This window comes from Hemiscyllium ocellatum, chromosome 1 (genome assembly GCF_020745735.1).
Source record: "Hemiscyllium ocellatum isolate sHemOce1 chromosome 1, sHemOce1.pat.X.cur, whole genome shotgun sequence".
NCBI classification, from domain to species: Eukaryota; Metazoa; Chordata; class Chondrichthyes; order Orectolobiformes; family Hemiscylliidae; genus Hemiscyllium; species Hemiscyllium ocellatum.
The window spans coordinates 78164744-78177592 of record NC_083401.1 but is presented as its reverse complement, the minus strand read 5'-3'; the positions used below and the strand labels follow the sequence as shown (position 1 = coordinate 78177592).

General features: G+C 36.6%; 1 protein-coding gene across 2 annotated transcripts in view; it reads right to left on the bottom strand.

The window, feature by feature from the left end:
* Positions 1 to 1247: 1247 nt before the first annotated feature.
* Positions 1248 to 12849, bottom strand: part of map3k1 (mitogen-activated protein kinase kinase kinase 1, E3 ubiquitin protein ligase) — a 126367-nt gene continuing 114765 nt past the window's right edge. For both annotated transcript variants that reach the window (XM_060823370.1, XM_060823395.1), the window contains exons 15-20: positions 11683 to 11835; positions 7878 to 8040; positions 6945 to 7076; positions 6455 to 6597; positions 5557 to 5688; positions 1248 to 4842 (exon numbers count right to left, since the gene is read on the bottom strand). In XM_060823370.1, the coding sequence (XP_060679353.1) occupies positions 4696 to 4842; positions 5557 to 5688; positions 6455 to 6597; positions 6945 to 7076; positions 7878 to 8040; positions 11683 to 11835 (870 nt within the window). In that variant the 3' untranslated portion in view covers positions 1248 to 4695. The remainder of the gene's footprint in view (positions 4843 to 5556; positions 5689 to 6454; positions 6598 to 6944; positions 7077 to 7877; positions 8041 to 11682; positions 11836 to 12849) is intronic.

Below are 12849 nucleotides of genomic sequence, written 5' to 3'. Positions count from 1 at the left end.
CTAGAGGAAGGGCTTGAAAGCTGGGTAAGCCAGTTTGCGGATGACACAAAAGTCGGTGGAGTTGTGGATAGTGAGGAAGGAAGTGGTAGGTTACAGCGGGATATAGATAAGTTGCAGAGCTGGGCAGAAATGTGGCAAATGGAATTCAATGTAGCTAAGTGTGAAGTCATTCACTTTGGTAGGAGTAACAAGAAGATGGATTACTGGGCTAATGGTAGGCTACTTGGTAGTGTGGATGAGCAGAGGGATCTTGGTGTCCACGTACACAGATCTCTGAAAGTTGCCACCCAGGTAAATAGTGCTGTGAGGAAGGCATATGGTGTACTGGGCTTTATTGGTAGAGGAATTGAGTTCCGGAGTCCTGAGGTCATGTTGCAACTGTATAAGACTCTGGTGCAGCCTCATCTGGAGTATTGTGTGCAGTTTTGGTCGCCATACTATAGGAAGGATGTGGAGGCATTGGAACGAGTGCAGAGGAGGTTTACCAGGATGTTGCCTGGAATGGTAGGAAAATCTTATGAGGAAAGGCTGAGGCACTTGGGGCTGTTCTCATTGGAGAAGAGAAGGTTTAGGGGAGATTTGATAGAGGTGTATAAGATGATTAGGGGTTTAGATAGGGTCGACACTGAGAACCTTTTACCGCTAATGGAGTCAGGTGTTACTAGGGGACACAGCTTTAAATTAAGGGGTGGTAGGTATAGGACAGATGTTAGGGGTAGATTCTTTACACAGCGGGTTGTGAGTTCATGGAATGCCCTGCCAGTAGCAGTGGTGAACTCTCCTTCTTTATGGTCATTTAAGCGGGCATTGGATAGGCATTTGGAAGTTATTGGGCTAGTGTAGATTAGGTAGGATTCGGTCGGCGCAACATCGAGGGCCGAAGGGCCTGTACTGCGCTGTATCTTTCTATGTTCTATGTTCTATAACTTCTGAGAAGTAATTACCTTCAGATGATCTGTTTTAATGCATTTTTGGAACTAATACAGCTTAAGAATGTCCCCATATCTGCAGTTAATGACATCAAACTTTCAAGCACCAAAATCAATTTAATTTATATAACAATCAACTATTAGGGCTAATATAACAATGTATAAGTTTCATTGTTTAAGCCATTTATTCGGAATGTTAGTTTTCATATACTGAACATACAAGATCATTGTGTGAAAGGAAAAACGACAATCATAAATTGTTCCAAAAAACCTTTTATTTACTAGAAAGACAAAAACACCGAAATAGGTCCAAATTATCCTATAAAATGTTTCAAAATGGGGTAAAAATTTCAATAATTAAAATATTTGATATATTTAAAATTACAAAGGATACAATTAACCAATCTTTTAACCCCAGAGATTTTCTTTTTCTTAAAAAAAAAAATTGCTTGCACAGTAAGGTGCTAATAGAAGTTAGCCCTTAAGCCCTGGAAGTTTTAGAAATTACAGTCACATAGCAAATATAGTTTCATTGTGAAAGTGTACTTTGGTAGAAGAAAACTATAGGACACCTGAGGTAGTAGAAACTGGAATAAAACAGCAGTAGACGTTATTTACACTTTAAGAAGTACCAAATAACATAATAAGAACAGCACAAATAATTACATTACATTTTCAGTCCAGCTCTGATCCAAAAGAATATTACATCACATATGCATAAAATAAAAAATTACACAAAATACATCACAATTATCAGCAAGCTGAGGGCAATGCAAACAATCCCAATTAAAATGCAACTTGATAATAAAAAGCATCAGCTTATTAAACAAGCAGATGCTGAGATCTACAAAGTAATACTGATTAGCCAAGGTTCATCAGTTTAATGCTTTTGTCAGAAAGTGAAAATTTGACAAAAACATTTCCAGTATAAATGGCAAGAGTGCATCATTTAAAGCTCAAGGAAAAACACTTGTTCAAAAAAAAACTTATTGACATGAAAAGGACCACAAAATATGATTCCAGGTTGTCAATAAATTAAGGAGTCACTGCTATGAAGTACGCTACAAACAATTCTGTACATCTTTAACTCTTCAAGCAATAACAGCACCTTTTAACCAAAGAGGAATGTGATACAATATTAAAACATTCTTTAAAAAAATTAACACCTAATTTGAGGGTTCACATTATAACAGTTTTTCAAAATCTGAACATGGGGACAGATACCCCATTTTCATGTATATTAATTTGACATTTTAATTTACTAGACTTGCCACAGTTAAGAGTGGAAATAACAAATATTAAAAACCTGTAAAGACAAGCAGATTTATTGCTGGAAGAGTTAAAATTCCCAAACTAAAATGTCTAAAAGGATGTAAGCTTTTACAGTTAACCAATTCACAAAACACAAAGTACTAAGATTTAACCAAATAAAGTCAAAGCAAATATTGTTTTCCTTCAGTATTAATAAGTATGAATCTGAAATCTAGACTTGGCATATGAATAGGTCAGTCAATTTGTCTGGTCACTTAAAAAATATATATCAGTTGGTGCAAATTTTTTTTGCTCATTTGCTTCAATCCAATGTCGTATATCACATATAGCAACATGCATGTCCTTTCAAAAACAAAAACTTTTCAACATGAAAATATTACATTCTAATACCATAAATCAGGAAGAGAGTTTAATCTAAAGTTCACATTTCAGGAAAAGTAATGTCTAATTTAAACTTAAATTCCCCTCTCAATTTAAAGAGGCAGAGGTGATGTGAACACTAATAAATCGATCAGTCTTGCATGTAATTTTGAAACATGCTTGTATTTCAAGTAAATGTTTCTCAGAATATTTATTAAGTCACATCTATCCAAATTGGTGACTGTAGGTTACTATTCAATAAATGAAATAATGTGTTCTAAGAAATATGGTAAGTGAGTTAAACCTTTTGCTGAAGGAAAACTGCAAACGAAGCTTTGAATATAACATTTTTGCTGTTCTATTTGTTTTGTTAAAAGGTAAAGACAATAAGACTTTCTCACAAAGATTCCAGAATTTTACAGCAGCAAACAAAAGTAAAATTCAACTGAATAAAAATGTTTGTTTTAAAATCGAATAGAAGGCTTCAAAAGACAGTAGCACAAATGAAACCACAGCAGGTGCTTTCTGCTCAACATTAGTAAACCAGAACTGAGGGACAGATTTAAACAGCAGGCACTACCCTACAAGTCTTGTAACAGGCACAGTAATGGTGTCATACTGGAAATGTAAAGGTAATCTGTTCAGCATTTTATAAGAAATAGTACATATCTTCAAACTGTAAAAAAGTATTCATTAACTTTGTAACTCAGAACAACTGAATTACAGCAAAAGTTTTACAAATACATTTTGAAAATAGGTTTCGCAATTTACCCTTCCCTGAATATTAAAACAATTTAAGCCATTAAATGGATACACAAAATTCCTTTCAATTACAATAGCTAGTAAAATGACCCGTTCATTGAAAGTGGACAAAAATACAGCAGGCATCTTTGTAGTAAGTTGTCCAATCAACTTGGATGATGTTCTAACTTCACTGTTTTCCACAGTAAAAACCTTATAATCAAGTACTTAAGTGGACCATTGAACATGTTAAAGAGTACAGCTTCCGCGTCATTGGTTTTCCCAGTGCAATTAGTCAAGAAAAAAAAAGTCAACTAAACCAGCACAAAAGATCAAGGAATCTTAAATGAAAATAGAGTTTCCGTAACCTTTTGAGGTAATTTATAAAACAATGCTGGAAGTCAGCCTAGTCTGCAAAATTAACCATCCATGTTGGCTCAATTAATTACTGCAGCAAGTTTCTGCATTTTATGCTCACTTTTGCCCTTAAAATGAAGCTCTCTTTTGGTGCAAGGGCACTAATGGGTATCTTCATAAAGTTTTAAACCTTAGAAATATTTAATTTACTAAAAAGCTCACCTAAGTACACCAAATGTAAACTGGTTTTGTATAGTTGTTAAAAGTCATTTTCAGTGATTGAAAATCAATTTACTCAAAAGATTGTGAATTTTTTTGATAAACCCATTTTCAGCTGTATTAATAAAACTCCATCAGAATATCACAAGTATTTTTTTTAAAATGCATTTTTTCTGAAGAACTTGGCCCAATTGTGCTGGTTATGCAAATAAACCGAGTGGAAACTTTGGAAAACTAGCGCAATTTTCACACATTTTTCCAACTGTGTTCAAAGTGGAATATGAACCCCCAAAACATCTCAGTATTAAATCCAGAGAACACTTTTTCAGAATCATTTCTTAAATATGAAATATGAGAAGGCGGGGGGCGAAGAGGAGAGGGAAGAATCTGGTGTGTTCAATATATTCTTACACTTTACGTTAGACTGGGACCAGTGGCAGTTTAAAAACTGCAAAAACTCAAAAGGAGCCCCTCTGCCACTAGTATTTGCTGAAAAAGTGTGCTGACAGAAGAACGTCTTTTCAAACTGCCCCACACCTTGTAACTGGAAGATCCAAGTGTATTTCAGGGCACTAGTGACAAATCAAGAAGGCACAACCTTTACATGCAAGAACAAGACATTTTCGTACTATTTTGCCTACATGTTGATGATCGTTTACTGAGACACAGGCTCCTTTTGGCCTTTGCTGTTTTTATTTCAAACCCTAGGCCAGTTCTCCCATTTATACAGCTCTACAGTGCACTGCAGGACAACACCTGGGCATTTTCTTTGTTTCAGTAGTTTTGTCTTGCACAGCTTTTATTGTAATAGTATCCATTACCACGTTCGGAAGACTGGATGTTTCAGAAGCTCTCTTGATGGGGGTCTATCTTGGGGCTGAAGTTCCAGGCAGCGGAGAGCCACGTCACGCAATGCAGGGGTTAAATGGTTTGGAATTGTCGGGGCACTTGTTGCACTGGCAATCTATTGAATTTTGAGGACAGATACAATATTTAGAAATTGTTGCCAGTAGCATTACTCAAAATAATTTGAAATTGACGGATCGTCAGTTTCCTTAACATCTTTTGCAAATGTATTAATGTACCAAAATCAGTACTGAACTATAATTGCCAGCAAGTGCAGGAATTTGTACAATTGTATACAAATTTAAGAATCTTGACAAGCATAATTCTCAATTTCAGCATTTTTTAAAGCTTGTCAACAATGACAATTTACACTGTGTAAAACAGAGAGAAGCATATATTGTGGGTATGTAACAATAGCTTGATGTATTAACAATTTTCATACTTAAAACATAGTATTGCAACATGCGTGCAGTCTCTAATGCATAAAATCTTTCATTATTTCATAAAATCCCTACAGTGCAGACAGAGGGTGTTCGGCCCAACAAGTCTGCACCAACCCTTTGAAGAGTATCCCACCCTAAAGCCGTAACCCCACATTTGCAATGGTTAACCCATCTAGTCATCACATCCCTGGACACTATGGGCTAATTTTGCCTGGCCAATCAACCTAACCTATACATCTTTGGACTGTGGGAGGAAACCAGAGAACATGCAACTCCACACAGTCCCCAGAAGCTGGAATCAAACCTAGATCCCTGGTGCTGTAGGCAGCAATGATAACCACTGTACCACCATGCCAAATGCCTAGAAAACTTTCCATAAATTTACCAACCTTAAATATTAGGGCAAGATGATTAGAATGCTTCTCTGCATTCCAAGGAGGTTTGGCACAGGCCATCTCTATAATAACGCAACCAACACTCCACACATCACAGCTTCTGCCATATTGTTGGCCTCGTAGCACCTGGAAAAAAATAATTAGAATCAGTGTGATTAGCTGTACCAGGGCTGACTTCCATAAGCATCTAAAGAAAAGGATTAGGAAAGCTGAGCATGAAAAACTTGTATCACAAAGAATTCATAACATTGCATTCTTGATGAAGGAAGAATGAGTTGCTAATCTTCAACTCAAATTATATGCTTGAAACAAATTCTACCACTTACAATGTATGGTTTAGGATACTGCAGAACATGTTTACACCTGGAATTCCCATTCCAATTCAATTATTTTTGTATTTGGTGGTTTTGCAAACTATTAGAAATTATTTGCAGGCACTTTCAGAAATTATAATCTGCCCAGGGAGCAAGTGGTAGATGACAGAAGCACATTCAGGATAGATCAAGGGTGAAAAGAAAGATATATGAAATATGGAGGATATGTCCATCTGCTAAATCGAAAACAATTTGACCTCCAAATAAGGGCACATTCCACAGTTTTCCAAAACTTCAAATATGCAACGGTTCCTGCAATGTCATCTTGGAATCTGTAAAAATGGATGATTTTGGGAGTAAGCATTTACCACTTGTGCAAGAAAAGTTGCTGGATGCAAGCCTTGCGGTTTGTCCAAATCGATACAGGTTACTGTTATATTTAAACCGTTCCTGCATGCAAGGTCAAATTCTAATATACAGTTTCGATAGATTACTAATGTGAATGACTGGGGATAAACAGCAAAAAGTACTACAATGAATATAAAGTACAATTAAAAGTTTACAACACGTAAACTTACTTCAGGTGCCATGAATGCAATAGTGCCCAACAGCTGCCCTTGAAATTCACCTGCCCCCGTCCCTTTAGATGCCAACCTGGCTGCAGCTCCAAAATCTGCTATTCTCAGTCGTTGTCCTGTACTGTCTATTAGCAAATTGGCACCTAGAAAACCAAATACTGAAAGTTAGTATAGTAAGCAGGAAAGGGAGCAAATAGGTTTCCCTAGTTACAATGCCAAACATTTTCTTTGAATGCAACATACACATTCCAAACAGACCCAATTCTTTGGCAACTGCAAGGAGACATGTATTCTTAAAGTGCAAGCATATTGTTGGATATTGTTTTGTACTCTGTTAAAGGCTTCTTTTTCAAAAGGTTAATAAAAAGATCATGGCCCTACTCTACTGTGACAGTACCACAAAGCATGGTTGCTCACAGCAGGACCTTCACTCAAGTCATCTATTTGTATTTTAGCCTATTGTATTTAGCTATGGCCAAGGCATTATTACCTTTGATATCCCGGTGGATAATTTGGTTCTCATGGAGATAAGCTAGGCCACGCAGCAGCTGCTCATTGTAATTAATAATAACTTGTTCTTTGAAAGCGCCATACTTGTTCAACAAATGGGAAACAGATCCACCTAAAAATAAAATGTTACATAAGATTCTGAAACATATCTCCGTTTGTTTAATCGCAAAACTGAAGTATTTCATTAAGTCTAGCTAGGTGAAAATATCCAGAAAATTCCACCAGGAGTTACAGAATTTCCTGCCATTAAAAGACCTAGACATTCCTTCCAAGTTATATAAAAATATTTGTAACTTATTTATGAACCATAGTAAAACAATGGACTCAAGATTATAGAAATAGAGAATGATGGGAGGCCATTCAGTCCACCTCTTTGAAAGTCATCCAATCAGTCCACCTCCCCTACAGTGCCCTTAGCACAATATTACATTTTCCAAATATTAACCTATTTTGTAAATTGAATGCGTTTCCAACAGCTTTTCAGACACTACATACAAAAAGTTTGCATGTCATTGTTGGTGGTTTGTCAAGTACATTACTCCAGCAGGAGTCATTAGGTGAGCAACAAAATGACAACCCCAGGTCAGATTTTTTTTTAAAGCCTTATGCCTTTAAACCTATTTTAGTTGCCTTTGAAAACTTAAACAGGAATCCAATAACAGATCAGCACACCATGATCCGTTTTAAAATGCATTCTGGATTTATGGAACAATTCGATGATCTAAAAAAAAATACAAATTCAACATTACAAACAATTGCAAACAATTCAGACATGGAAAACTGTTTATGCTTTGATTCTTTCCAAATGGAAACATAATAACAATGTTCCAAAGGTAGCAGTTAGAATCTTGCCAGCTAGGAAAATAAAACTACAGATAATATGAAGACTTTAAAACACAACAGTTGTTCTTACCCGCCATCCACTCAACAAATAGATTGTAGTTACTCTTCTCACAGGTGGCACCTAACATCCGAATTATATTTGGATGGTTAAGGCGGCTCATCATCCGGATTTCCTCGCGTAAGGTTTGTACCACTTCTTCTTGCTCAGTAGATGTGTTCCTGACGTAGGTCACCTGTTTGCAAAGTTAGAAAAATAAATTTCCAATCCTGAATTGACAAAATTAAATTGTTTAGTCCTACATTACAACAATGACGACAACTTAAAATGCTTCAATGGCTGACATAAAAAGCAATATATGAACGTAAGCACACACTTATCAACCAGACACATCTGAGTTACTGGGAGAAAAAGTGAGGACTGCAGATGCAAGAGATCAGAGTCGAGAGGATGTGGTGCTGAAAAGACACAGCAGGTCAGGTAGCATCTGAGGAGCAGAAGAATTGACATTTCAGGCAAAAGCCTTTTCCTGATGAAGTAGGCTTTTGCCAGAAATGTCGATTCTCCTGCTCCTCGCATGCTGCCTGACCTGCTTTGCTCTTCTAGCACCATATTCTCAACATCCGAGTTACTGTATTAGCACCCAATGGAACAAGCAAAATCTAAAGGAAGTCTTAAAAATCTCATCAGATATTTCCTCTACATTGTATTAAGGAAGACCTATTATGAAATGCATTCTTTATTTGGAGAGGTTGGTCGTACAACCACAAATATCAGCGCCAATGAGCACTAAAGGGAGTTGCTTCAATGAATGCAATGTCAAAGAGAAACAGAGGTTTAGAGAGAAGGGAACTTAAGTGTAGATACTGAAATTGCTTCAAGAGCAAAAGGAAAAGTTTTGGCTAATGAGCAAACTGTCACTATTCACTCACTCACAAAACCTCTACATATAGAATCCAAAAACTACACAAATTGGTGGTGGCTGAAGAGTATCAAGATATTTCAGTCTGTTCAAAACAAATAAAAGAGTTATGGTCATGTACTCAAAGATCCAGCAAAACAATTCTACATAATAGATATGAATATTGTTCCAAAATGAATATAAAGGACATTGAGGCAATCTTCAAAATAGTAGCTTGGTAAGTCACAAGTAGAACAAAACTGAATAAGAAAGCAAAATACTGGAAATGCCAAGATTAATCAAACTGTTAGAAACACTAAGCAGGTCAGTCAGCATCAAAAAAGGGATAAACAGTTAAAATATTAAGTAGATGCTCTTTGATCAGAATTGAAATAAGTTTGTGTAACATGTTTGATGGGTGTACACAGGTAGGAAACAAAGTGAAACTTTTGTGATAAAGAAAGGAAGGAGACATTAAAAAAAGGGACAAAAGAAACATTAATACAAGGCAAATAAAAAATTTTGGTAGTGGGAGAACAAAGATTTCTCATGGAGCTGCAAAAAGGGAAAAGGAGAATCATGACCAGTTGCTGCTCTCTGAACAAATGAGGACAGTGATTATGTGAAATTTCACATACAGAAAATTTGAAAGTATTAAGGGGAATAAAAAACTGCTGCTACTTGAGCTGGCAGCGAGCTTTCCTGAAACAACATAGGAGGCAGAGAACAGCAAATAAAATGGGGAGTAAAGTGGAAAATTAAGAAGATAGGCAACTGGACAAAGTCATGCTTGCAGACTGATTGTGGGACTGTTTTGCAGAACAATATTCTGTCTCGCCAAGTACAGATGCAAATACTGCATCACAAGTTTCATACTAATTGACAGTACAGTAAATTGTAGATTTACCTGGAAGTAATGTTTAGAGACATGGGAAAATATAAGATTAACAGAACAGGTCTTGCAGTTTCTGCACTCTCACTAAGGTATCATAGGAAGACCAGAACAAGTAAGGATGGTACCAAGTACAGTATTTCCAGAACATTTCCTGAAGGTATGAGGAGTCTGGAGGGAGAGTGTGAAAGATGTGTTTGCTGGTGGCATCATGCTGGAGGTGGTGGAAATGAAGGAAGATGAAGGGCCCTGTCAAACATGGCAGAAGCAAATCCCAGATTAAATGGAAGGAGAACATTTCAGAAGCACTGGTGCGAAAGATGGCGTAGTCAGATGTGACAGAAACAGAAACTGGGAGAATGGAACAGGGTGAAAGGAATTGCAACTGCACATCAGTTAGCTGTGGGAATCTCTGATGTCATCATGGATGCCGAATGACAGCTTACCTACAGAAATGGGAAACTACTGAGATAGAGAAGTGGAGGAGGAGAAGGGAACAGTCAGAGAGGTGGGGAAGAAATTGGAATCAGAACAACTACACTTTCTAGTGTGGGGTGAGGAGGTAGTAACAGCACTTATATAGTCATCAGTGTACCAGAAACAGAACCAAGAAAAAGGACCAGAGTAGGATGGGAAGAAAAAAATGTTCTACCTATGCCACAAAAAGGCAGAAATCACTAAGGCCAAGGTCAACAGCAGCCCTAATGGTAGCATTGATTTGGAGAAAGTGATGGGGTCAAAGAGATCCTTAGTTTGAGGACATGTTTGCAGAATCACAGAACAGTCAGAATCTCTGAATTGTTATGGTTTGGGAGGCTAATTTTCCTAACTGGATGTCTGTTTCCAAGATAATGTGTTAAATGGCAAGGTTATAGTGAAAAGGCAAAAGTTCGGCAATGCTTTAACCGAACCTGCTTCCATCACATTTCCATACAGTGCAATCCATACCCTAACTACTCACCGAGAGAAAAAAAAAGTTTTTTTTCCCCCGCAAGTTCTCAATCAATTTGAGCGGAAACAGTTTCTACTTAAGTACTGACCTTGATATCGAAAACTTCTATTAAATTTCAGTTCAGCCTGCCTTGAAGAGGTAGCTAGTGGATAGTGACTGATTGGACCTCTGTTCAAGGTAAAAGTAGAGGGCCATCATGTCTGCCGAGTGTTGGATGGACGGGCTGGCCATCCATATATGAAAGACAATGATTAGGCCCAGTAAATGTTTAAAAGTTGTGGACTGAGACTCTGAAATGCAGGCAGGAAGAGGGAAAAAAAAATGTCAATGTTGGACAAAATCAGCTTCATTAGGCTGAAATGCTAGATCTGTTAGACCAACCATGTGACTGGATCTTGAACAGGAAGCAGTAGATAGATATTTGGATTGAGGAATTACAAGATTGGAGGTAATGAAGCAGAATCTCCAAAAGGTGTCAGCAACATTTGGGAAGTGACAGCTTCGTGTTCACTAATGGAACAACTTGAAATTTGTTTCTAAGCTCAGGAGAAGTGATGAGTGTGTTTAAAAAAAAAGCCCTGTCGTATATACTTTTCTTATAAAATACCATGTTTTCCTAATAACAAGTAAATGCCACAGCAAATCTATCATTTCACAAAAAGATTCGCATTAGAATATATTGAGATACATGGAGAATTGTGATTCAAGTTGATTAAATGGAAATTAAAATGCTATTAAAAATATGAAAATTACTGAAGTTCCTAACATTGCAAATGGTAAGAATAAAATGTTTCAAATAGTTAAAAATGAGCTCATTTTGAACATAGTTTAGATCTGAGTGGTGCTAGAAAAGCACAGCAGGTCAGGCAGTATCTGAGGAGCAGGAAAATCAATGTTTCTGGCAAAAGCCTTTATCAGGACTGCTGAAGGGCTTTTGCCTGAAACATTGATTTTCCTGCTCTTCAGATGCTGCCTGATCTGCTGTGCTTTTCCAGCACCACTTTGATTTAAACTCTGGTTTCCTGCATCTACAGTCCTCACTTTTGACTACCTCATTTTGAACATAGCTTGTATTAAGGTAAAGTTCTCCTTCCAGAAAAGTGTAGGCACAGCCAAAACATCTGGAAGTTACCTGTTTCACGGCCATTAATGTTCCTGTTCCCACATCTTGTGCCTGATAACATGAAGAAAACGCCCCAAGGCCTATTTGTTGACCTTTGAACCATTCTCCACTCTCTCTGTAAGCAAGCTTTGCTTTGGTATGTCCAGGTAGAGTTTCCGGTGTCTGCAAGTGAAACCATTATAAATATATGCCACTTTAGTATATAGTTTATGCCATTTCCAAATCAAATTTTACACATTTCAGAAACTTTTGTAATGTCTACAATCATTTTGATCATGGAAGGAAGCATTATTCAACATTTTCCATTAGAAAAGAAGTTTTGAACAATTTTTAGTCACATTTTTGATAACAGAACAATTCAATGGTAAAGTCAAGTAACATGACAGTTTAAGATTTGCCAGAAATCTACATACAGATTTAGTTTATATATTTTCAATCAATTGTTCAAACATGTTGTTCGAACACACCACTGGAGCAGGTGCAACTCGAACGTGGATCTTCTGGCCCAAAGGTAACAACTACTGCACCATAGAGTATTCCAAAAAGAGATCTATTTCACAGAGTATGTAGATCAGATAAAAAATATGTATAACACTACTTCTTACTACAGTAGATAAGTATTTTCAATGTTGAATATATAACACAAGATAGAGTTAACAGTTTAGAGGCAAGTATATATTTCATTTTGTTTGCATTATTTAGCCACTGGTTTCTTTTAAAAAAAGGCAAGGAAGCATTAAGTTATGAAAAAGCCAGTTTCGCCTTACTACAACAGTGATACTTTAAATGCCCAAAAGTAATAGTTTAGTTTAAATGAATAAACATACAACAAATTAAATTCAAATAATGAATCATTTTTTGCATATGTTAATACTCTCTTTCAGTTGTTTACATGCAAATCTCAACATTTTGGCTTGGGCATGATATTTCTACTCGCAGCTGGACTATGTGCATCAAACATGTTGCATCCAGTTTCCCACCATGAATCAAGTAGGGTTGTATTATTAGCTTCATTTTTTTTACTACGTTCCATCTAGTTTTTCTTCAAAATTATTTTGAAGAACAAAAATAAATTTCAAAAGCTTTACTGAGGCAAAATAAAAATATTGAGAGTGGTACATGGTTGTATGAGCACAAGGAAAAAGTCCAAGTGCTCCAATACTAACCTGTAATAGG